The 27,574-nt window shown below is 41.7% G+C and overlaps 1 protein-coding gene across 1 annotated transcript; it reads left to right on the top strand.

Annotated features, from left to right (window-relative positions):
- The first annotated feature begins 10 nt into the window (after positions 1 to 10).
- On the top strand, positions 11 to 27,489 carry marchf5 (membrane-associated ring finger (C3HC4) 5). Its single transcript, XM_029450569.1, has 6 exons — positions 11 to 468; positions 12,794 to 12,996; positions 23,615 to 23,745; positions 23,969 to 24,152; positions 24,447 to 24,613; positions 25,572 to 27,489. The coding sequence occupies exons 1-6, from the start codon at positions 425 to 427 to the stop codon at positions 25,686 to 25,688; spliced, it is 846 nt and encodes a 281-aa protein (XP_029306429.1). The 5' UTR covers positions 11 to 424; the 3' UTR covers positions 25,689 to 27,489.
- The last annotated feature ends 85 nt before the right edge of the window (positions 27,490 to 27,574 follow it).

The raw sequence follows: 27,574 nt of genomic DNA, 5'->3' as shown, positions 1-27,574 counted from the left end.
GTTTAGGTGACGCAGACACGTACAGCACTGCTATTTTGCGTTACCTCAGAGACGGCCAGTTAATGGTGTCAAGCGGTCACGCCAATGCGATAATATTAGTCAGAAAAGAGACGGTAGCCGATGTAAAGTGGATTTTTAGAAACTGTAATAGTGCATCGGTTGCAGATAGATGCTATCTCGACTACCATGTCTGCGAAGGAATAGTTTTATGCTAAGTAATTGGCTCGTTTGCAGCTGACTCGCCATATCAACACAAAGGCCTATGTAGCTGGTTAGCATTAGTTCATCAGCTAGCTAGCTTAAACACAAACCTCCGCTTCAGCAAATTAAGAGGCGTGTCATTTTAATGTTTTAGCTGTAACGCAGTTAATCTGCTCTTCCAACAAGACATCATTGAGTATTTCTTTTTTGCATTTGAACGATAATGGCGGATCAGGGTGCGGTGGTCATGCAGCAGAATTTGGACAGGTGAGTTCAAGTTTAAGGCTTACATGCTAATGAGTGCTACGTAGCTTTACTTCAAATCACTACGACTGACCGAGATGGAGTTTTGGTCAACCTTTTCAGACACTTGTTGACTTGATATGTAAGAATAGTTTTAAACCGACTACTGACTTTAAACTCCGTTTTGAATATCATCAGCGTTAGCTAACCTGTTAGGGTACTTTTGCAGTGTTGATAAAGGACGTCCTCCGCTACTTCTGTCATATAATCAATAGCGTTACTGCATTAAGTGATCTTAATAGCTGCATATTACTTTGACCCTACTCATCTTAACATTATATATTGTATTTAACGTTAACCTACGAACCCTTAAATGAAATAAAGGTAAATGTCACATTCATAGTTAACAATCGTTGTGGCACTGAATGAGTAAACAGTCTGCTTATCTTCGGTTACTTAAGACACTGTTAAGACACCATTTCCCTGGCAGGTTTACTTGACTCTCCCAGTGTGTGTACTATGTAAACATGCACCAGTGCATACAACAACCAACACCTAAGCAACTCTTCTGTTGACTTCATGTCTGAATTGTGTGCATGAACAAAGTTTTTGTTGCCACACTGTCTTTAGGAGAGGTTGTATGAGAGAGAGAAAGTACAAGCAGGTGTCATATGTCACTGGATCGGAATGTGGAGATATTTTACACTAAATTGGAGCAGGAGCAAATCAGAGCAGTGTGTTTTGAGGGGCTAGAGCAGTGTGTTTTGAGGGGCTAAATCAGTGTTTGACACATCAACACCACCAACCTGATTTTTAAAAACAAAACATGAAGCATTATGGGAATACATTTTATAAAGTTTTACAAGCATCAAGAAGCAGGAGAAACTTCATCCAGACAGCAACAAAGCCAACATTGGAAAATTCTGCTTAATGACCAATCCTTTTTGGACACTTAATTGAACCTGGCTAGCTTTGCGTCATGCTGTCAAACTGTCATAGCTGTCCAATGCCTGTACACCCACATTAGTGAATCCCCTTTTAAAGCCCTTGCAAAGTGTTGCAGTTGCCAGTTTTACAGCTGACATAAGAAGTTCAAATGTGTCTTCCGACATTGAATTGTCTGACAAGATAGATAGACTGGAGTCTTGCTTGGCAGAATGCAGCACCCCAGGTTCAACAGGATCCATCAGGACAGGTTGGGAATTATTTTGAGCTATAAACGCATACAATCCGACTCTCAGTACATTTCATCAGGGATGTCAAGCCACACAGTCAGCAACTCTGCAGGTCCCTTGGAGCAGTGCTAGGTCCTGAACCCTTGCGCAAAGCTGGAGCTCGTCACTTTGGCGGTCACACTTGACATAAAATCTGGACACTGCAGCCTCAAATTCATGTCTGAAAGGCTGCCATGTGTGTATTTGTGATAGCCAGCAACTAACCTCTCTAGGCAACAAGTTAAGTTCACATTCAGCACATTATTATTCTTAGGTTGTGTTGTCTGGAGCATCAGTTCCTGCCATGAACACTTCCACTGTTGTTGGTGTGTGATGCTGCTCTACAATGAAATGGTGATGCACATGCATTTCACAGTGGCAAAGTGTGATCTAAGACTAACCCGTAACATAACCATTTCTGCATCGAACCAACTATAAGGTCTTAAACAAATATTTACAAAGAAGTACTGGAAGTAGACAAAAGTTAGCTTCAGTATGTGATGTCATGCAATATCACACCACGCTGATCCGATGTATTGTGTGTATCGCAGAGAAATATCTTTAGTGCGTTTATGTTTGTGCTCCGCTCGCATTAACAGTTGCCTTTCTTGTGCCTAGAAGTAGATTGGGTTGATGTGCATCAGGCCTACATTTATGAAATAAGTCAAACCACCTTTTTAGACTTTCTCGTTGTAAAAATTCCATCATAATGTATTATTACCATCATTTTAGTGATAATAGGACTGATGATTATTTAAAAGTAGAGTCTGTAAAGCGATAGACTTTTTGTCGAATTCAGGTAATATCTCATAGTCTGCTAGCTGTCCGTCTGTGTGTGCGCTGATTAAAGAATCTGGTGTTCATCAACTTCCCTGGCTCTGTAAATAGTAAAGGCCTGTACCCAATTACATTTATTTATTTTTTACATTTGAAGCTTCAAGCGCATGTTTATAGGCCTACAGGTGTGCGCCTCCCTCTGTGTGCGTGCAGCAAGCAACCCGGCAAAGCAAACTGTTTTTTGACCACAGGGCTCAATCTGCAGCATGCTCTCAGCACACTTCCGGTCACTGGTGGGACCGCTGTAACCAGAGAGATCACCACCCCCACTCTGTCTGTGCTCTGTGTCTCCTCTCCTCATCCCTCTCTCTGTGTGAGTGTAGATGTACCTCAAAATAATATTTGCGGGCTCCCCCCCCCTCTTTACTCCCCGCCTCTACGGCGATGCCTGGCTGCAAGTCTGTGCATAATGCAGCCTCTGGAGGCCCTTTCAGACAAAGCCAATGTATCTCAATGTGGACACTGGAGACACATTTTTACCTGGTGTAAATGTAATCAAGTGAAATCTAGGTCTGCCCACTCGAGTAGTCAAGTGGCTGGTGGTTTTGTTAGGATAATTACTAAGCATTTCTTTATTTGACTAGTCATTCTGGTAAACACAAGATGTAAAATGGTGCTTTTGCATGATTCTTAGTGGAGAAACCCAGTTTTACAGATCTGTCGATTTTAATGGACTAATCGATTAGTCGTCAACATGTTATGAGTGTTAGTAGACTAAGAATTTCTTTTGCACAGACTTAGTTAAATCATATGTTCACATTTCTCACAACTGACCAGGCTCATATCTATCCACCTTTATTATTTATGTAATAATAAAACATGGGTTTGAGTTCACTTTTTAAAGTCAGACAAAGCCACGATGGCTCCCCTCCAAGCGTTATCACACTACATACTGTATGTAACCAACATTTTCCATCTTCTCTGCGAGTGGTGGTGAGCAGATACTGCAACATTACGTCCAAGCACGTTGGTGTGCCATTTCCCTCAAAATAGTCAATGACATTTGATATCTTGTGCACTGCGAACTAAAAGGCATTTGACGCAGCACTTCCTGTCAGTATTGAACTTTGGACTTTGAATCATTTCCCAAGCACATGGTACAGTAGCAGAAAAAAAGGACGTGCATGTGAGCTTTGTGAAATGTTCTTTAGCTGTGTGCTGGCAGATGCAATAACCCTGGCAGTGTTTGAGGAGCTGATAGCAGGAACATGTATGTCATGTCCCCTTGCTTCTAGACAGTTGTGTACCCAGCCTCTATCACTGATAAACATAAGGCTCCACACGCTCTTATCTGGGTCTGCCACAAGCAGCCAGCTGCCCCTGCAATGCAGTGTTTTACAAATGGATGTGGGTGACACATTTCCATCCAGTCTGACCTTTTTATTGGCTCTCGCACAACCTCCCTTGTTTTACTCTTTTCTCGTCTGCTTGTGTTGTCCAAACCGCTGACCCTGTTGCTCTCTGTGTGAATGGGTATACAAATATTCTCTATGAATAAGGTCTTATAATGGTTGACCCCTGTCAATTTTGGTATGGGGTGGTGTCAGTGTCTGGTCTACAGTTCTCTTCAATTGTGAGAAAGTGACGTTGACTTTCTTTGTTAAATACAAAACTTAAAAGTTACAGCTTAAAGTTATCTTGATATAAATAGCAGTTGTCACTCCAGCTGTTGCCGATAGTTTAGGGGCTAACCTCCTTCACTTAAATCAGCAAGACATGACGGGAACTTGGCTTGCATCTTGAGGATTGGTTGTTTGTTGGAGAATTTATGTGGTGCATAGCAATAACTCGCCATGCACAAATGCCAAATGATGTGTCTTTAGCTAGGTGGTTTACATCTTGTTCACATTGTTGACCTCAAACTCACTTCATAACCTTTTTCAATGTTTCATAACTTTTCATTCTGTTGTTATTTACAGATTGCACAATACAATTCTCACAATATTTTAGACCAGGGGTGGGGAACCTTTTTCCTATCAAGGGCCATTATTTTTTACAACATCCTTTGAGGGCCTAAGACAGCAGCCCATTCATTTCACCTTTCTTTTGTGCTGTGCAAAAAAGCAACTTGTTTTATCCATGTATCTTTCTGTTTTATCAGAAATCCTTTATTAGTCTCACAACGGGGAAATGTACCTCGTCACAGCAAAATAACATATGAGGTAAAAAGGCAGTACACAATAATTAAATAGAATAAAAAACAATATAGTATAATGATAAAGTGAATATTGTAAATGGCAGTGATAATTGCACAGCAGTGGTGGCAATAGTCTGTTCTTGGTGTGGTGGTCTACCGATCTATCTTTCCATGTTTGTATGTTACGCTCTGGAGAGAGCTGCTTGTTGGGCCAAACTCCGCCGAAGAGCGTTAACTTTATCCAAACGCTCTTTCAGCTTGTGCAGTTTGGCATGTTTCGTGCTGTAATGATGCTCGAATTATTATTATTATTATTATTTCATCACCGCAAGCGCGTCCGCACAAACTAGGCACACTACTACTTCCACAAAGAAATCATCGTTCGTCCATTTCTCCTGGGAAGTGCGACATTCCACATCCACCTTTCTCTGTTTTACACTCGCCACGCTGCGTTCACTGATGTCAATGACAGTTTCGTTTAATATTGAAGTTTTTTATGTGACATGACCACGTGATGACACGTTCCGCTCGTGTTGTGTTCAAGGACCCTGAAAAACAGTCCGTTTTTTTTTTTTTGCTTGTGTTTATGAATTGCCTCGAGGGCCGGATCAAATGGTTGTAGAAGTACACACACTTGTTATGGAATATCCTGAGGCTGTAATAGAGGTGGGAGGCTCCTGTGCTAGTCAGCTCGGTAAACAAGCTTCACTTGGCAATGACACAGTTACAAGTTTCACATTCTGGAGGGTGTGGGTGTGTGTCAAATAGTTTGTTCATTTTTTCAATGTAGTTTGGTTGGCTTCCATTTAAAAAAAATCTGGGTTGAGTATATAAAACAATTGTGGATGCTATCAATGGTGGCTTGGCTATATTCAAAATGGTAGATTTGTGCAGGATGTCACATGCCGCGCTTGTGACTATTGTCAGTGTTCTGCAGTGTTCAACTACACCTTTTTAGTATCGGCACAATTTTACAAGACAACATTGAACACTGCAGCATTCTCAGGAAAGAAATGGGATGCGTCGATTGTGAATTTAATGTGTCCCAAACACATTTCCTATAATCCCCGGGACACCGTTAATCTCAAGCCCTGACGATAATACCGCACACACTGTAGAAAAACGAGTACTGTCGCATATTCAGAATTTTGCCATCGACTTGGTATTGTTTTTTTGTGAAATCTCTACTATCCACAACTCTTGGTAATAGAAAAACCAAAATAAACAAAGGTTCCAAGTGGGTTGAGCTGAGCAGAGCTGTGCTGTACCGTGCAGTGGAAATGCGGCATTATGCACTAGGTAATTTGAGGCTTTATTGTTCCAGGGTGGCAAACAGCCTGGGTTGTTGTTGTTAAACTGACATGGACAAGACTAGTTTGTGATTGAGTAGAAGCAGTCAGACATGGAGAAGCCCCCTAGACCTTAACCTTCTTTTAAGATCTTTGTGGGACAGAATCCGGTGCTCCTGTGCCCTGCCTTTGTGCTGAGGAACATCCAGTTTTCCCACAGTCACGTGATCTCTGCTGAGTGAAAGAAGCCTTTGTGGGATGGCTTATGCGCTTTTTAAAGAATGGGAGTCTGACTTGTGAGACGATGAGAAAGTAGCTATGCTTTCACACTCATCTGTGTACACGGTGTCAATCACACTGTCATCTTGTATTCGTTCAGTGCCCACCATTAAACCCCCCTACACACACACCCCTCCCCTGTGTTTGTGTGACTTTATGATACAGTTCTGCGTTTTCTTAGATTCTCAAAATGACGTCCTCACATGATGTTGGCCTAGCTTAACTGGAAGGATCTACAGTCCTTCATGCTGCATATTCTGTTGCTCCTGGTAGCTTGAAGGTTTGTCAAAAATAACTGGTGAAATAATAAGGATAATACACACTGCTCTATGCCTGCCCTTTTTAGTCTCAAAGCAGTCTGTTAGCATTAGGTGGATTAAAGCTTCATTGTGGAAACGGCAAAGCCCCACTTGAGTTTGCCTGTTTAACATGTAAATAAGTGGTTGAGCTGGCAGGTCCTCTTGCTGCAGCGTAGTTCAGACGCCATCATCTGATCTCATTTTCTTGAAGGACATTTTCATTGAAACCTTGTTGAGCAGTATCAGAGGAATGTGTCCAGTGTGGTAGCATCTGTGATCATGTTTGTCATGAGTAAAAAAGCTGTAAATATGTGTAGTGAACACACTGTAAAATCACTTGCAAACCAGTAGTACACACTGGTTTTTCAGACTTTTGTTACGGTCAATTTGTTTTTGTTATTTATCGGTTTAAAATTAAGTTTCCATGACAAATAGTACTGGAATTCTCTGTATGCAGGAAAGCATTTTGTGCAGTGCAGGCTTATCTGCCCGAATGTTCAGTTAAACAGGGTTGAGGCTGCAACGAGCTGCAGCTTAAGGTTTCGCACAGAGGATAGCATTTCTTTGCTGTTGTTGCGGGACTGGGTTACAGGAATAAGAGCCAGTGACTCGAAGGGAGCGCTGGATTTTGTTCTCCACTGTCGTGTTCCTGTGGAGACATCTTTCCACTGTTCTACTCAACTTCTCAGCCTTTTGTTTTATAGCTGCCGAAGGATCAATCTCTGCTGTTCTTTTGTGATGCACACCCATAAAGTAGTGATGCTGATAGGTACGAGTCCTGCGTCTTTGGCACAATTAAATCCAAAAGGAAGCATTAAACTCACCATCGACCCTATTTACTCCCTGATAATCAGAGGCGCCAGATACAGTTTTGTGTGTGTGTGACCACCTTTACATTAAATAATAAGACAACTTTAGCAATAAGCAGTTGATTTTCTCAGTCTATCCACTCTCTGTCGCTCACCCACACCCTTGTAACAGCCACGCATAACACTAGAGTGGAAACCGCTTATGGTAATCTGTTACAACGACCAACCGCTTGTATGGATCAAAAAGCTTTAGACAGAATCGTTGTGTACAAACACTGTTTAATGAATTAGCTTATTGTGATCAAGTAGTCCGCTATATTCATTTTGGGTCTTTTCATACATGACAACATATGGAAAAATACTTTTAAACTACTGTACTGTAATTCTATTATCTTTTTTAATTCTATTTTTACTCTTTATGATACTTTGCCTTGCGGTAACCCATGAGGCAAGTGTACTGATTGCGCCTGTCAAGTAATGCCGCCTTAAAGTTGAAACTCTGCTGATCCTCAACCGGCTCTGCATCACAGGCAGTGCATGTAGACTTCATCTGCATGTGCTGCCCTCGCTGCAGAGACAGAGCCAGCCGAAAACCGGCAAAGCCTCACCCCGAGTGGGCCCTTGGTGAGGGAAGATACAGCAGAATTGGCAGCGAGCCACTAAATAGCGAAAGCTGTCAGTCTCATTAGTTTATATTTATGTAATAAATATACAAGTGTCAATTAGGTGGTAATCTAACCTTTCATTAGCCATTTTTTACATGGTAGTACTGCAAAGCATCAAAGCTTGCACGTTTGCGTTGCACTTTACAAGTTGTTTTCTTCATCTACTCTCTCGCTATGCAGGACAGGGGCGTAAAGTGGTGGTGGGTGCAATGGCCCCTCCCGTGTTCATATTCTCAATCATTAAGGGAGAGACTAAATGCTCTTGGTGCAACATATTTGTAATTTTATTTTATCACCAGAGTTTCAGAGGACGACTTTTAAAGGTTCATTGTGTAATTCTGAGCCACTTGCTCCAAAGAAATACAGGGCAGTATCTCACCTCTAAACTGGGTTCATACAATCTCTAATGTTTATATTTTTGTCGTAGTAGTTTGGCATATTTATTGTATTCTAATGTATTCCTTATATCCGCCGGGGGAGCAGAGAGGTCGGCAGAGCCGGCACTCTGCAGCCGCCTCCCTCTGCACTGAGGGCAGACTGGAGCTACAGTGACTCACTATCACCTCTAGAGGAACAAGTGGTATTACAGTCTGGACAGAGCGCAGCTAGTCAGTTAGCATGCTAATTTCAGCTAAGTATAAATTCTGGCATGTTTTACACAATGAGCCTTTAACTACTGTCTTAGTCAAGTTTCATGTTTGTAATAAGTTTCACATCATTTCTTACTCAACGCATTCTCTTATTTTATTACATTTGATTTGTATAATGTTTTGTAAATAAAGTTTTCAGATACATGTTCAACATGCATAAGTATCAACATTATTATAACCATATAACATCAAACATGAGTTTAACACCACAATTAGTCAAAGAAACACATTTTATTGGGGACCCACTGAATTCCCCTTGGACCCTCTTAGTACCACCTGTGGGTCCCGGGGGGGGGGGGGGGGGAAACATATCAACTTCACTGCCAGTGTAGAAAATGGCCACAGGATGCATGTTTTTCTTATTAGCCTTTTCCAGCTTTGCAATGCAAAAGAATGTGCATTACATGTAGGGTCAAACAGCTTGGAGTCTGGTGCAGGCGCACATACTTGTCAGAAGCAAAGAGGAGTTGTATGGTAGTTAGTGGTGAGCTCTCTTAAAGACCGTAGACAGAAGTGTGAATGGAGGGTTAATGTTTCAGTCAGACTCAGATTCACCGCATGTGCCCATCCTGGCCCTTCAGCTGGCCATGTCACCTGAGCGCCTCGACCCTAAGGCTCCTCTCCTGCATCGTCATGTTTTATTCAGCACCAGGGGAGTATTCAGCCATTGCAGGCAGGCAGCAACCTGAGCAAATAATCCAAATTGGCCATCTACAGTCTTTCACAGAAGATCCCCCTCTACTCCCCTGTGGCCCCAGTAACGGAGCACACCTAGACCTCAGTATGACAATGACAGAAAGCCACAGATTTGCCATCCATTATTCAACTGGGGGAGCAGGAGGGTTAAAATATACATGGTGTACTATAGGGATTCGCTGAGCCTACTGAATAAATGTTGCTGGAGGTGGCCACCAAGAAAAGTTTGCTTTGAATTGACTAGAAAGTCCACCAACCTCTCCCCAAAAAGCATTTTGGTTATTTTATTCATAAGGGGCAGTTTGGGGCCATGTATGCGTTTATTGACACAATGATGTCTCTTTCACAGCGAGCCGGGGAGGTTAACACAACTCTAATTAACTGCCAACAAGGCATAGAGCAGTAAAGCTTGACTTCTAGATTCAAACCATCTCAGAAGTGGCAGAATATTTATGGTCACTGGCTAATCGGTTAACCTACCAAATCTTTCTTCTTCTTAGAAATGCGTCTAAGGGACTTTCTGCATTCTGGGATTAGGTTTAGAGCTGTAGTAACCTGATGTGATGACAGTGTTTCCCCTAGGTTTAATGCTTTGGAGGGGCGCTCACCATGCGTGGCGCACAAAGATTGCGTGCGCGTGCGTGGCGAGGGGGGGAGATTGCGTGTGCGCCGCGGTTTCTATTGTGTTAGGTGTGTGCGCACGTGTGTGTGTGTGTGTCAGCTGTGAAGCCCCGCCCTTCACAAAACGGAGCGAAGGAGAGAATGTGAATGCGCAAAGTAGACAGTACAAACTGAAACGTGCACATATATTAGATCAATAGCTTAAGCGTTTAGTTTATTTAATAAAAGAGCACCTGTCAATGTGAAAAGTGAGTTGTGAATAAAAAATATATTTATTTATTTTATTCGAGAGAAAAAAACAAAAACCACCTTGAGCCCAGCGCCCTGCCTGAAATATGGTAGACACTGGATGAGACACATTTCCTACTTCCTAGTGAGAGTAAAATGCAACTGGTTTCCTCCATTCCAGGCATACCGGTTGCTAAATACAGGAGAAGGAACAGTAAACTAGATGAGTCTTTTCAGGTTAGATACAGGCAGAGAGTTGTCTAACCCGTCAGAGAAGAGCTGCTGCCCTGTCTGGGACCTCTCAACCTGCATTGGGCCAAGTTTTAAACCAACCTTTTATTATTGTCATGGGTGCCTTAGGTCTGAGTTGACAGAAGACACCTTTGTCTGTTATAGGGGTGTAAGGAAAAATCGATACACAGTATCACAATATTTATTTTTTGATAACGTATCGATTCTGAAAAGCACTATAGTTTTTTTATTAATTGTAAAAACAAAAATCAAAAAGTCTGCATGTTAGTCAGATTTAAATTGTTCTTATCTACTTAATTTGTTTAGAATCCTGCACTCTTTATTTATTTTATTTTTTTACTGATATAGGCTAATGCTAATAGCCTGAGAGAAACAACTAATATATCTATTACAGTTTGTCTCTCATTGTATTTATGCCAGGGTTTTATGGGAAATGTGTGTTGACTAATTATTGTTTCATTCATCCAGCGAAATGCCAACTGTTCATGGTTCAGTGTAAATAATGAAAATGTGGTCAGGCTGTAAATGGGTTGAAGGGCCAATGGGTCTCCTAGCAACAAGCTAGTTCCAGGCCTAATTGAATGTGAATGTGGCGTAAAGGAAGATCTTGACCTTTTGGATTTTAGTTGGTTATTTTTCTTCATTCCAACAAACTCTCCTTTTCCTACTTTTTACTAGAACCAATGGAACCCCGAGACACAGTTTGTGAGCCCGGCTGTGGTAGTCATGGCCTGGTGTTGCTGATTTTCTTAAATCTATTATTCAGGTCTAACCTATGACTATTTTCACAAGTAAGCAGCTAAAATAAGAATGTCACTGGTCTAGGTTTTTAAACGAAGCCTCATGCAGTGAGACACAGGGGTAGTGAACCTTCCAGCCAGTCGCATGCTGCTAATTAATAATGGAAAAGCAATATAATGTCACAGTCGGAGATGTACTGTGCTAAGGTCAGGGAACTTGGATATCACATTACCTAGGCTAGGGAGTGTACTTTTAACAAAAGGAGTCTAATTAATTGGAGGATAGTAAAGCGGACAGGCCAAACATTCTAATTTCATTCTTTTCTGTAAGTAAGGAGGCATTTGTTTTAGGAGGTGGACTCTTCCTGCCCTATTACCCCTTTTTGAAATGGATGAACAGTTTGCTCAGGACCTTCAGTGTGTGTGTGGGAGGAGAGGAAGGAGGATGTGTTGGGATTCTTGTGGGCTGGAGGGAGCGGGTGTTAAAATATGGTTTGGCTCGAGTCCAGAACAAGGCATTTGTCTGTCTGTCGCACACACAAGGGAGAGTGTGTCTGCACCCAAGCCCCCTTGTGCTTTTACTGCATATCCTAGCAGTGGTTTATCTGAATATTCTTTGCACAGGGATGCCCTGGCGAATCTAGGTTTTAGTAGCAATGTGATTATTCCTAAAGGCAATGTTGGAAAAATGCAACTCAGCGAAAAGGATGAGAAGCAGTGCGTGCACATTGAACAGTTCCTGCTTGACAAGCATTCAACATATTACAGCTTGTTTGCCTGAAGGCTGTGTGTGTGTGTGTGTGTGTGTGTGTGTGTGTGTGTGTGTGTGTGTGTGTGTGTGTGTGTGTGTGTGTGTGTGTGTGTGTGTGTGTGTGTGTGTGTGTGTGTGTGTGTGTGTGTGTGTGTGTGTGTGTGTTCCATCTCAACCATTTTGTCTGGAGTTACTTGAGACTTTGATCACTACCTCCATCATTGTTCCCTAACTGGTGAAAAATGGCCGATACTTTTCTCAGTATTACCTCCCAAAAAAGGCCTGATCCAAGCCGAACCACTTGACTCATGTTTGAAGTGACTTTGTGTTGCTGACTGCCTGCTTTTCACTCAAAGGGGACATGACAGATTACATTAGTCTTGCTTGCTCTCTTTCACTCTCCTCCAGTCTACCACACATAATCACACAGACGTTGACACAAGTGCCTAAATGTTGAAAAGGCATAACCTACATGCAAACAACAACATAGTCCACCACTTGGTGAGACATTTAGAACGGTTTCTAGTTTTATAATGAATTCTATTCCAAAATCTTGTTTTTGTGGCCGACATAACGGAGACACCTGCCTCGCAGAGCTGTGTGATTGGGAAAGGCAGTTAAGTCTTGACTGCATGCTGATGGACAGAGACTCGTTGTTTCAGAGTTGTGTGGTCTGCTTTGGTTTTCTTCTCTAGAGCCAAAGGTATTTATCACACCACTTTGATTTAGAAGTAGCTCTATCCAATCTGGCAGTGTCTCTTCTGAAAATGACATCCTTAGGGGAAAAAGAGAAAAAAAGTGCCTTTTTTCCAGTTATCAGGGTGTATGTGTTTCATTCTCTTCATCCAACCTGTGGTTGTGTGTGTGCGTTTTTGTTTTTAGGAGCTGCTGGGTTTGCTTCGCCACAGACGAGGACGACCGCACGGCGGAGTGGGTGCGCCCGTGTCGCTGTCGCGGCTCCACCAAGTGGGTTCACCAGGCCTGTCTGCAGCGCTGGGTGGACGAGAAGCAGCGGGGGAACAGCACGGCACGCGTGGCCTGCCCACAATGCAACGCAGAATACCTCATCGTCTTTCCCAAACTGGGTGGGTTGCATCTCACACAGGATAAAACTGAGACTCTGCTCAATGATTAGTAAGCATGGCCTCAAGTTTCAGAGCAAGGTTCCTGTGCTTGGAAAACCTAGAAGTAATTTAGAAATGTTACGGAGACAAATACTTAAATTATATTTTCACATAGCTTTAGCCTGGCTTCATGAGTTTACTGTTATTCATATAAGAAGCAATTGGCAAAATCCGGTATATTCAAAACGCTGGACAGGAATTTGTATCTGTTTCTGATGCAAAACTGCATCAAAGCCTGTTTACAGCTCTTGGGTCGACTGCATGTGTGAAAACATTTGTATAAAGTCTTTTGTGACTTCAGAGGGAGCGGTGTGAAGTCGGATACATTGAAGCGCCACTTGGGTCTAAAGATTACAAGTACTCTGCTTGAAGCTTAAGGCCCGAGGCTACATTAGCACATTTTAGCATCACAGACAAATCAGTTGAGTTGCATTGTGGATAATGTAGGTGCCATTGACGTACTTTGACAAGGAAGAAGAATGGATGCAATAAAACGGACATTATCCCTGGCTCTGCTGCCTCAACTTTTATCTTTTTGCGTTGAAACTGTCCATCTTGACTCTGACAATGTTATGTGAGTGCAATGCTAAACCTGCAGAGTACTCTTAAAGTGTGTGATGGATGCTTAAAGGACAACATGGTGAAAAATGTCTGCCTGCTGGTTTACTAAAATAGATAAAAAAAAAACTAATTCTGAGTTTGATCTGATGTACTGTCTAAATGTCATAACTCTCGTATTCCAACTGTTGTAAAAATTGAAGCGTTATTATAGAGCAAAGTCTTGTCTAAATGGACTGCTGAAGCTCCTCTTTTAGGGCGCTCTTAATAGTTGCCAAATCTCTGAGGGCTACAGTTTGTGTTGCCGGAGTGCATGTTTATTTACTCAGGAGCCAGCATATGTTCTGTGGTAATCGGGGTGAATATTTATTTTCAGCCTGACGAGGAACAGAGGGCCTCTCACTTGTTGTACTACCAGCTCCTGGCCAATTGACCAGCAGCAGTTTAGAGAAGTGGCAGCCTCAATTATGCTGACACGTCAGAGTGACGACGTCTACAATTGTTCCCAAACACCAGCTATGACCTATTTGGTAAACACACAGCACCATGCGTATTTGGCCAGAACCTCCTCACTTTTCAGTTTCTCTGTTTCCAATCCCTTCATACCTCTCATGCTGTTTGTTGCACAGCGTTTTGCAGTGACAGAATATCTTATGTATTCTAGGGACAGCAACAAGAATAGTTGTATCTGTTTTGTTATTCAGCCACATGCCACAACCTGGACACATAAGGTTAATAGTGCATGCACAGTTGTCACTGGGTTACCCATCAGCCAATGGCCAGTTCATCCTCAAAGAGAGAAGTTGCAATCCTAGACAGTAGCTGGCCCCAAGACAATGCTAGTCTGCAGGAGGGCTGGCTCGGCTGGTAAACAGGTTCATGTATATTTATGGTGACCAAGGCTGTGCTGTCAGTCATTTTGGTGCTATAAGCAGAAAGTTCAGCTCAGCTTCTTTAAACACTTCCTCCTCCTCAGTAAAGAACCCGGTGAATGTCTGTATCGCCCTCTGAGAGCTGATTATTGTTTGCTTGCTGGGTGTTTACAAATGTTTCTGTCATGCCCTTTACTTTTTGTATTTAAGGTCATGGTAATTGGCTCACGGGTCCCAATAGGACTGTTAATTAGTGCTGTATTAATCTCTAAAAACAGATGTCTGCATGTAAATGCGGAGTCGTAGTGTTGACCAATCATGTTTGCGCAGGATTTGGTTGAATGCAGGAAAACGGTCTGTGGAGAGAAAGAGACGGAACACATTTCCCCCAGAGGCTCATCGTTGTCACACCATTAGCCGATGGGTTCTGAGATTGGTTCTCTATCAACCCCTTAAATGCAGAAAACAATAACATCCAGTAGAGCAGTCCAACAGGCTCCGATGAAACATGTTTAAAGATCCGTCACTGAAATGCGTTGATGGTATTTAGTGTAAGTGTCTGTAGTGTAAACTTTGGGTGCCCATTACATTGCACGTTCAATGGGTACGAGTCGTAGGTAAAGAACAACTTTATTACTTAAAATGTATTAATGTATAGCAAAGAGGGAAGCACAGAAATGTGTATTGATTCAGTGAAATTGAAGTGAAGCCATGCCTAACTGGTTGCCAAGCAACATGGTAAAAGGAAGTCTGTCTTGGAACAAATGTCACACAGTCAGAGATGCACTGGATATCCATGTACCATGTCATCCAACTGTCTGTGTGGTTTTATCTACCCTAATCTAAGTAACCCCCTGGAGGACTGAGCAAACGCATCTTATATTTTTGTCTTGTGAGTATTTTCTAGGTTAAATGGATCTATTCTAAATAAGTCTGAGAGAAGTCATCCAATTTTTCCACAAACATGTTTGTGCTATCTAATGATTCTCATGATCATACTGTGGCATTGAGATAAATGAATTTAGTCTGTTTCATACAGTAACTTTGAAAGTCATGATTTAGACACATTGCATCAACGTTTTCTCAGTGTGCCACATCGTTATGTTGTTGTTGTTGTTAGCCAGCTGTTTCTTTATAACAGCAAGAGAGGACCCAGAAGGTAACATGTTTACCCTCAAACTCATCAACTCCTGACGCATGTTTGTGTTTCTTTGTCATGTGTTCAAACCTCAAGTGGTTTAGCAATACAGCGTCATGACCAGTGGTTTATTTTGAAAGGGAGCTTCCTCTTTACTGTGGCTGATCGGCTGAGGGATGGCGGCCTCAGAGAATGATGCAGCAGTCTTCTGCCACCATCACCGGTCATTTATATAAGCAACCAGAGGCATGTGTTACCTTTGATCTAGCCGTGTGTCATTTTCTTTGCTTTCCCTTCAGTTTAGTTGACAGACTGTGAGGATGTGCGGGAGGAGGCTACACGTCTAACTGGCTGTCGTTTGGAGAGAAACTCAAAGTGTTGATGAGTAAGGTTTAGACTGTTCCTCAGGATATCTATCCTATGTAAATACACTTTTATTTAGTAATGCTTAAAGTGGGAGTGTAGTAAAGCTGTGGAGATGGGAGGTATTCACAAAGTATCTCATCATCGCACTAGTTGTTAGCCTAAATTATGCTAAAAGTACCCAATGCTGCTGAGAGCAGCTTGGGGCAGAGGTGACCGTGTAGTTTTATATATGAACTTACTAACTATGATTGGTTGAGAGGTCTGTGTGAATGTGAATGAAATATTTAATGACAAATGGGAAATTTAGGATCCTAAATAAATAAAACGGTCTTTCGTGCTCTGTTACCCAAAATTAAATTAACAGTTTCAATAGAAGTTACAACAAAACTCCTCATTCGGTTAAAACCCAAAATTCTCCCACACCAGAGCTGTGGACGATAATTCCATAATTTAAAAGGATCGATGTCATGTTTATATATCGTACAATTAGTTGATGACATAATTATTGTGACAGGCCTAGCAACTATTTGCATCCTTTGCTGTGTCTGCTTAATTCATACACCATACCATTTCATGTAGCAAAGTCATTTATCCGCTAGCACAGAAAGTACGAGGACAGGAAGTTGAGCAGCGGTTGGTTAAATGCACAGTGTGAGTTTACCTGAGATGTCCATCTACTGGGAAAAAGTCTCTTTTTTTTTTTTCTTGCCTAATCCCGTCAGCGAGTGTCAGACGGCGAGGGAGCAGAGATGCTGGATGTGTCTGGGAGTGGGAGAGTGAAATTGGGTCACGGGAGGAGTGAAGGAGCAGCTTATTAAAGGCTGGCAGAGAGGAGATGAGTGGAGTAACGCTGCCGCTCTGCTGATGAAGCCGTGAAATTGCGGCTGCCCTCCAGTGTTTCCCTGTAACTTAAACATCACATCATTAGAACTGTGATGGTGACATTTCTAGATAATGAGGAACAGGATGTGCCTCAGACCTGATCCATTCCAGCAGAGCGCCACATGCAAAAGTCGCATGCTGATTTGCATGTCAGCTCTGGGTCAAACTGCATTTGCATAATACTTGGGTTCGTTACCTGGATTACCAAATAAACAGGTTTTTACCACATTGTGACCATTTGTCAGACATTAAAATTCCACTACTGTGCTGTCATTTTTTCTAATGTTCCAACATATCACCAGAAGAGTAAATCTCTCCACCTTTTTAGCTGAGATTTTATTTGTGCCGTCTGAGGACTTCCAGTCTCTAGCTGCAGGATACTCTGGGCATTAGTGCACTTCAAAGTGAGCAGGAGTACAGCCTTGTCGGTTTTGCGGCATCATTGCTGCAGTGTTCCTTCCCCATTCTTTTTGTTTTTGTTTTTGTTCTATAGTATACAGTAGTTACATGGACACAATGCTGCCTTGTATTTGCTTGTACAGACAGCCTATTGCTCCATGTGTTTAATTTAAAGCTCTCGTGTGTGTGTGTGTGTATGTGTGTGTGTGTGTATATATATATATATATATATATATATATATATATATATATATATATATATATATATATATATATATATATATATATATATATATATATATATATATATATATATATATATATATATATATATATATATATATATATATACACGTATACATACATTAGTGGCTCAGCTTTAAAAGCTGTGATATTTGCAGTAGCTTTATTATCCCTTAAGAATAATAGCAATTTCACAGTTTGGTGACAACACTGGGATGACGGCTTTTCCATGTGTGTGACGGAGGCGGTGGACAGGTAGAGACAGGGAGCACTGTTTGGGAGCTGCCACAGGAGTTATTTTCTCAGGGTTGCTGCTTATTTCTAGAGGCTTGACGGGCATTACTCGTCTTTGGCTCCCAGAGTGAGACCCCAGCATGATGTGGATCGGACACGGGGGGTTGATTCGGAGCCACAGATTATCTTTCCTATTAACCCAGGTTTTGATTTTTGTCCTCTGACTTAAAAAGGAGATGCAGAAGGTAGCAACACTGCAGCCCACTACGAGTAGGGTAGCAATATGCTGTGCTGCCTCTATTCCCACCAGCACCTGCTGCTGAGCCAAGCCAGCCTATCATGCTAATTCTTCCGACAATATAACTCCGAGGACGGCATGTCCTTGCTGCTCCTTCTTTAGAGAGAGTAAACAAACCAGTTGGAACAGCGTGCCTACTATTGAGGAATTGCAATTGCACTTTTCACCTCTCTCCTCTCCCCCCCTTCCTTTTAATTATCTTAATTATGGAATCTGCTGCCGGTGGCTGAAATGAATTGCTCAGCTCTCCTGCCAGCAGCCATTAAGGGCGACCCAGTTCCCTTCGTCCGCGATGGCGTAATGCGTTGGCAGGGAGAAAGCCCAAGATATTCCGACACCGTCATCAAAAATACGCCGGAGCAATGCGAGATCAATCCACGCCACAAACACAGGTGCCGTAAAAATGATCTCTGGAAAGCATCAAAAAGGTTGGCAGTGGACGAGAGACAGATTCTGTGGTTATAACTACTTAAGTAATAAGCGTGATATGTCCGTTGCGTGTCGAGGAGCTTTTAAATGTGCCAAATGCTTCTTGCTTGCTTTGCTTCAGTCCTCAACAAGTGGCCAGCACTGCACTGTGCTCTAAACTCTGCTACAGAGTGAATGTACTCGGCTGCAAAACTAGGTGTACAGTGGCTGAACTGTATACAACTTGTGGCAAGTACTTATGGGTAACCGAGTCACGGTGGCCTGGCTCTACAAACAGCTTAATAAAGTCTGTCTTATGTCTAACTGTAAAAACCCATAACCCCAAAATATCCACAGAGGGTAATTTTAGAAAGATGCTGCTCTTTTTTGCACTTGGTGTGTTGGCTAATGTAAATGTTGTAGTTACAGTTTGGTACAGGCGCAGGAAAACGTGTCTGCTCAGGTGCATTAAAATCCGTCCACGTCTTAAATGATGACTCGGAGATGGCCTGGTCATTACTCCCTGCCAGCAGCCTGTAGCCAGCTGCTGCTGTCTCTAACTTTAAGTGATGAAATCTCTTTGTGCTTCAAGGTCGATGTGTGTTTTTCACTTTGCTGTCGTGTAAATGAAATGTGATAATATACTTATCAATGTGCCGCTGACATGGCCAGAGGGGAATGTGTTCTTGTACCAAGACCTGCTTTCACAAGGACCAATGACTCAGCACTGCTTTAAAGCCACTTCAAGGCTTTATTTCTCTATACAAGACATTTGTTAAGATAACGGTTTTAAAAATGGGATTATAAATGTCACCCTTCTCAAGAGACAAAGAATGTTTGTTAGAAAGCTGGAAGAAATGACCTTTGAACCACTTTGCTGGTGAATATTTCTAGTTTTTCTTGAAATCATGTTAAAACTCCTGAAAACATGGCTTCAAATCTTTATAGCTTTTTCTATACATTTAAAATATCTAAATAGTTAAGTAAATAACAATCATTACTTATTATTTATTGGGAAACCTGTCAAGCTTTGGGTTTGTTCCCATGGTGTCCATAGCGCGGCTTTTAAAGAGTTGTTAGATTGGAGGACGTTCACACTCCAGCCAAACTTGTTATCCAAGGTGTGTGTGTGTGTGTGTGTGTGTGTGTGTGTGTGTGTGTGTGTGTGTGTGTATATAGAGAGATATATAGCGATATAGAGCTATATAGAGATAGAGCTATATAGAGATAGAGCTAGATAGAGCTAGATAGAGCTAGATAGAGATAGAGCTAGATAGAGATAGATAGAGATAGAGCTAGATAGAGATAGAGCTAGATAGAGCTAGATAGAGATAGAGCTAGATAGAGATAGAGCTAGATAGAGATAGAGCTAGATAGAGATAGAGCTAGATAGAGATATAGATATAGAGATAGAGCTATATAGAGATAGATAGAGATAGAGATATAGAGATAGATATAGAGATAGATATATAGAGAGATAGATATATAGAGAGATAGATATATAGAGAGATAGATATATAGATAGAGATAGATATATAGAGATAGATATATAGATAGAGAGATATATAGATAGAGAGATATATAGATAGAGAGAGATATAGATATATAGAGATATAGATATATAGAGATATAGATATAGATAGATAGATATAGAGATATAGATATATAGAGATAGATATATAGAGATAGATATATAGAGATAGATATATAGATAGAGAGATATATAGATATATATAGATATAGAGATATATAGATATAGAGATATAGATATATAGAGATATAGATATATAGAGATAGATATATAGAGATAGAGATATAGATAGAGAGATATAGAGATATAGAGATATAGATAGATATAGAGATATATAGATATATAGATATATAGAGATAGATATATAGAGATATAGATAGAGAGATATATAGATATAGAGATAGATATAGAGATATAGATATATAGAGATATAGATATAGAGATAGATATATAGAGATAGAGATAGATATATAGAGATAGAGATATAGAGATAGATATATAGATAGAGAGATATATAGATATAGAGATATATAGATATAGAGATATAGATATATAGAGAGATAGATATATAGAGATAGATATATAGAGATAGAGATATAGATAGAGAGAGATATAGATAGAGAGATATATAGATATATAGAGATAGATATATAGATAGATAGATATAGAGATATAGAGATATAGATATATAGAGATAGATATATAGAGATAGAGATAGATATATAGAGATAGATATATAGATATAGAGATATAGAGAGAGATATAGAGATATAGATATATAGAGATAGATATATAGAGATAGATAGATAGATATAGATATCTATCTATCTATCTATCTATCTATCTATCTATCTATCTATCTATCTATCTATCTATCTATCTATCTATCTATCTATCTATCTATCTATCTATCTATCTATCTATCTATCTATCTATATCTAGCTATCTCCGATCGATAGATATCTATATATAGATAGATATAGATAGATATATATATATATCTAGAGATAGATAGATATCTATATATAGATAGATATATATATATATATATATATATATATATATATATATATATATATATATATATCTAGAGATAGATAGATATATAGATTCTCAAAAAATACGGGCTCGCTTCAGCCCGTATGTGACAGATGTCACTGCAGCTGCTGAACCAATGAGAAGCCTGCTTTTATGTCATTGTGTCAAATGAAAGACTCAGTGTGAATTTCGAGTGATAAACGTGCCACCATTACAAAGTGCACATTCACCGTGCGAGAACAGAGAGGTGTCTTAACAGTAACTACTACTTGACAAATGGTCAATTTCATAAATCTCTCTGGTGTATATGTATTGTGTACACGTCCACATCGATTATAGTAAAAAGATTGTTTGAGGAAATGGGTTTTAAATCTGAGCTGCTCTGCTGTGGATCTTATGTGCAGTTAGTTTACTGCAAAACATAGAGGCCCAGTGCTGTGCTCTCCTCCTCACCCTGCTCTCCTCTCTTCCTCACCCCGCTCTCCTCTCCTCCCCACCCCGCTCTTCTCTCCTCCCCTCCTCCTCACCCCGCTCTCCTCTCCTCCCCACCCCGCTCTCCTCCTCACCCCGCTCTCGCTCTCCTCTCCTCCTCACCCGCTCTCGCTCTCCTCTCCTCCCCACCCCGCTCTCCTCTCCTCTCCTCCCCACCCCGCTCTCCTCTCCTCTCCTCCCCACCCCGCTCTCCTCTCCTCTCCTCCCCACCCCGCTCTCCTCTCCTCTCCTCCCCCACCCCGCTCTCCTCTCCTCCCCACCCCGCTCTCCTCCCCACTGACTCCTGGGCTGGTTATTAATAGGATGTGGATGGGTCTGTCTGATTGAAGAAATCAGTTTTCCTTCCTGTAAATATTGTATGATTGCCCTCGAGTCAGCCTGGAATGCCAAAGAGGAGGACGCAGTGGAGAATTTTTATGGGGTGGGGATTCTGCTCCTGATGTCAGGCAGGACTGGAGCTGCTCTGAAAGTAAGTTGGGACTTTGGATTAATCCTTATTATATATTTGTTGAGATTCGGCCCAGTTCTTTTTAATCTAGGTGGAACCTGGCTGAGAAGCTCCTCCCTGTCCCTATCACCCCACAGAACAAGGTGTGCACCACCTGAGCTGCTTCAGCCTCCTTTCTTTAACTTTCACATGACTGCATGGTTGTCATTCTTTTGTCGCGCTGGAAGACTGCCCGACCTCGTGATGTTTATCTACCGTGAGCTTCCTTGTGTTTTCAGTGATCGTACTGTAATGGTCACTTTTCCTGCCAGTTTTCTGAGCTGAGGACGAGCAGGTGCTGGCGCTTCTTCTTGTGGACAAATGAGACGCGTGTGTGTTGCTGTGGTTGTTTTACCTGCAGGAGTCTCATGACCCCTGCTGTACACTCGCACGCTGTTCATTGGCACGTTAACACAAATGTGTTTGACTGTTCGCCAGTAACGGGATGTTCATGTGTGGATTTACATAAATCTTTTTGCACTGATTCACTGGAATTAAATGAAAAACAAGAATTAAAACAGTCCCTCAGATACCGTCATCATTTCTGATTAAATACTAAAGTGTTTTAGCCGCATACATTTCTGACCTAGTAATAATAAAATGAGTGATATGGTAAACTGGGACACAACTTTGAGAGAATATGGCCCCGTATTAAAGCCATCGTAACTTACTATCAGAAATATGAAGTTAAAATAATGAAGTTTAAATCTGTAATTACAAAGCAGTTTGCTTTTGATCCTTCTCTGTGATCCTGACATCTCTGTTCTCCATATGTCTGCTTACTGGAACTTTAAATCTTTAATGTTATGGATCTGATTGTGATATTAAAGATGAGATATTAATGTTAAACAGAACATGATGCTGGGATGTTGTGATATTTTAAAAGGGAGCTCTTGTTTGAATAAAGGTCACATTGCTTCTAAATAGTTTCTTTAATGTTTAAATATTAAATAAATGAAATGCTCACAAATAAATGTTTATTCACGTAACTTTAACTGTTTCTTTATGAAAGCTTCAAGGTTTGATTATTTCTAGAGCCTCAAGATGATTATTCAAAATCTTTAATACAAATTCAATTCTAATATCAATAAAAACATTAAAAGAAATGCCAAAAGGAATTTAATGGAAATGAATAAATATACAAGTGTTATTTTTAATGTATTAAAATAATTTTAAAAGTAGAAATGTGTTAAATCAATTTCAGACGGCAAGTTACTTTATTACTTACTGTTAGAAATCTAAATATTATTTAAAATGGCTACATCGTCGTATGCCCCCCCAGTCCCTCCTCCCTGTCATCTGGATCAGATGATGAGAAAATAGAGATGATTGTCCGACCTGAGCTCACAGGTTATTAATGTAGCTGATGTCACATTTTACAGAGCGACACGTCTAAACGGCACATCACGTCTAATCGTCAGCGGTCCACAGAGACACTGACGAGTTGGTTTATACACTTAAAATGTTTATCAAGCTTGTTTCTGATGCTGATTTATATATTTATTAATCTCTTTGAGTTTAATCTGAAAAACAGTAACAGTCAGGCTACACACCAACCGTGGTAAGAGAAACTTCAAAATAAGAGCTGCCAGTGTACAAGCCGGCCTAACTCTCAGCTGATGTCCTCCATCAGGTCCCGTGGTCTACGTGCTGGACCTGGCCGACCGGCTCATCTCTAAGGCCGGCCCCTTCGCTGCTGCTGGCATCATGGTGGGCTCCATCTACTGGACTGCAGTCACCTACGGAGCGGTCACTGTCATGCAGGTGTGAGCTTTTATTTTATAATGGGCTCAGGCCAACATTATTAAATCCTCCGTCTGTATTGCCAAGAGATCAGGCAACATGATGTCCTGCATGTATTTCTATTTAATGTGCATGTGGTTAGACTTAGTACTGGTTAAGTGACAACAGCTCGTCTGTGCTCCTCCATTGCTCCTCCCTTTGATTCATAAGTAGTTTGACATTCTGAGTCCCCTCTGCTCTCCAGGTGGTGGGCCATAAGGAGGGCCTGGACGTTATGGAGCGGGCCGACCCTCTGTTCCTGCTCATTGGCCTGCCCACCATCCCCGTCATGCTGATCCTCGGCAAGATGATCCGCTGGGAGGACTACATCCTGCGTCTGTGGAGGAAGTACTCCAACAAGCTGCAGATCCTCAACAGCATCTTCCCAGGTCTGGACACACACTTGTGTTTCACTCAGAATGTCTTTCTTTGTGTCTTTGTGCTGCTTTTACTGTCAGTGATGTCGAACTTTGACCTTAATCATAATGTTGCTCTCGTCGGGCCTCATTCACCAACATGTTAAGTTTGATCTTTGAGGCCCATTGTGAGGAACCCCCCCACAGTAACTGTGTGACCTGTTCACCATCACAAGCCGGACCTGCCACTGTTTTTATGCTCATTTCATCACAGAGAAATGCTCTCATGTATGTTTCAACTGGCTCCCTCTCCGTGCGTCTCTGCAGGGATTGGCTGCCCAATTCCTCGAATCCCGGCAGAGGCCAGCCCCCTGGCAGACCACGTGTCGGCCACGCGCATCCTGTGCGGCGCCCTGGTCTTCCCCACCATCGCCACCATCGTGGGGAAGCTCATGTTCAGCAGCGTCAACTCCAACCTGCAGAGGACCATCCTGGTGGGTGCAACCACACACTCCCCGTGCATCCATCACAGGGGATACATTACTAATACTCGCAGTATTACAATCGCGTGTACCGTAGAGAACGGAGCCATATCTGCTGCTCGTCATGTCGAGATGATTCATTGTAATTCATGAATATAAATAATTGTGTAGGAGAGTTAAATGCTCCCCAGGCTCCCTTTGTGCTGCCTCTTCTGATTTAAAGGGCAGCAATGCTGTTAATAAATGATTTATATGAGCCATCCCAGCGCCTCACTGGTGGTGGTGAGGACAGAGCGGTAACCAGAGCGGCTCATGTGATACGACTGAGCTCTGAGGGACGAACGCTGATGACGGACACTTCCAGCTGCTCATCCTCACAAGTGGAATATTAACAGTTATTACTTTGGTCAGAAGGAAAAGATATTATTGCAAGAGTTTTACTTGAGGCCACAAACATTAACACCTGTGGGCAGTCCACTTCAGTTTTTGCATTTTTAAAAGTTCTATTGCTTAAACAGCATTTAATGATGATCAGCTCGGGGTTGGACTTTCTTTTAATTCTTCACCTGTTTATTTGATGGGTATTGATATTTGGGGCGTGACGATAGTTTTGTTTACAATGAATCTATTGTAAATAAATAATAAGCTTTACTAAAGTTAAACCGAACATAGAGGGATACAGTGACCTTGTGGACTCTCCGGTAGGTTGCCTGGCAACCTGACGATGACTTCCACACTTAGTATGGTCACGGCGTCGATGACGTCACAGTCGGTGGCTCTGCTGGTCGTTAATGTTGAGCATCACCAACGAATATCTTTTCTTGTAAAACGTCCTCTCAGCATCGCTGATCCACATGCAGTCTGCTCCGTCACACATCACAAAGCAGGGCGGAGCTTTGAAGGGATTTTCTCCATTTACAATGAAGCTGCCTTGAACCCCCCCCCCCCTAACACTGTTTCTCCTCCACAGGGAGGAATCGCCTTTGTGGCCATCAAGGGGGCGTTTAAGGTGTACTTCAAACAGCAGCAGTACCAGAGGCAAGCCCACCGCAAGATCCTCAACTTCCCCGAGCAGGAGGAGGCCTGAGGAGGCTGCGCAGTCCTCTGCACACGCCTCTGCACACGCCTCCACCTGGGGGGTGAGGATATGAACTGTCAGACTTGGAGCAGGAGGTGCTGGTGAAACAGACTTAGGATCAGTGTCACCCTTAACCACCCACTCCTCCCTCCACATCACCCCTCCTGGAGTGACCTTCAATGTACGGGGCCCCACACATTGTTTTTAAACTCTTGATGCTTTGGTTGAAGGAGACGGACGAGACTCGTGGACAGACTGCAGCATGATTGCAGTCGAACTTTAATGCGCAGAACTCTCATAACTAATACTTATTGTAAAAATAACTGTATTTTAAAGATAAAAAAATGTGGGGCATGTGTAATTAGAAAGTTTTATAATAATAATAAATGATTGTTTTATGTTGATTTTGCAGATTTGAAAAGCCCCCTTTGCCAATGTTGGGGGTTTCTATTGAATGACGAGTAAAGTTCAGTGTGGTGTAGAATGTATTAATGATAAAACAATAAAATGTGTTGTGGATCATAATGCAGATCATAACCGGCATCAAGAGACAAGTCTTCAGTCTCAATGCCACGCTGAAGACTGAGCGGACGCGGAGCACAGAAGCCTTCTGACCTGCGTCATGTGAGGGGTTAATGTTCATGTTCAGGCCTTGGCAGTGTTTGTCCATTTTACAAAATGCTCATATCGTGATGTGTTTCAAAGCTTCGTTGCCATGACGCCCTCTCTACCAGATGGACAGGATGGATGCTTTTGGACTGGAAAGCATCTGAAGAGCTTCGAGGGATGAAGCCCCTTTGTGCTCTGAGATGTGCTGAACACTTCCCCCCCCCCCCCCCTGAAACATGTGAACTCAGGGCAGACTGTGGTTCTGAGGTAATTACAATGCAGACATAAGTGAAACGTGGACGCTGGTGATTGGAAAGGAGTCACCCCGGCTGACATTTTGGCAGGACTCTAAGGAAATTAAAGGGCCAGTTCAACCAAATGACAAACGCCATATTTTCTCACTACAGGCGATCTTCAGCTATGCAGATAGTTTTGGGATTTGTTTTTCCAGGTTTTCTTTTTTTATTCCTGCCTCTAAACCTTTTTTTTCAAACTTTGTACAGATGCCCTGAGAGGCAAGTGAGGACGTCTGATCTAAATACTTTTCTCTCCTGTGTTTATGACTTCGGTTATCCTGGGATAAAAAACTTTTCCCTATCTGTGGAAACTCAGAAGAAAAAAGGAACTTTGAAAGATTACTTTGGCAAAACCAGGCGAGAAAACAATTTCAATCCTTTTTCTCTGCTTCTGTAAATGCGTGGCTATTTCTTCAGTGGTAAATAAAAACCTTTAAAAAACAAGGTCTTGGGCACACTACAATCAAAGGAGACATTTCTCAACATACCCTTGTTTTATTATTGTAATATTTGGAAGAGCATTGAGGTAGCAACAGAAATGTCAAACCTGGACAAATAAAACATGTTTGAGATGTGTATGGAAATAGGGATTTTTAAAGCTTCAGTGACCGTGGCTCTACATGACAGTAAATGCTGTGGGTGTTTTTAAACCATGATTAAGTTTCACTATGTGGACGTCAGTGCACACTAAGCCAAGTTGCCGTTTTCTGCCTCAAAGGAAACATGTGACTGAAAGTGTACAGTCGACCACTTGTATAGTTAACCTGCACACTAACCGTGCTGCTTCAGATGTCCTACAACCTGAACCACAGCCTCCCCGTAGAGACAGTCAGGCCTCCACTCTGCCAAAAGAGACGTTTTGTCTGAGTTTAGAGTTCTGTGAATAAACGTATTTTTCCAATGTCGACGTGCATGTGTTGTGTGGGGGAGGGAAGTGTTGCATTAAAACACAGAGTTCCATTCAGTAGTTTATTAATTAGAAACACACAG

The sequence above is a fragment of the Cottoperca gobio genome, chromosome 15 (genome assembly GCF_900634415.1).
Source record: "Cottoperca gobio chromosome 15, fCotGob3.1, whole genome shotgun sequence".
Taxonomy (NCBI): domain Eukaryota; kingdom Metazoa; phylum Chordata; class Actinopteri; order Perciformes; family Bovichtidae; genus Cottoperca; species Cottoperca gobio.
This window is presented reverse-complemented; position numbering and strand designations above follow the sequence as displayed.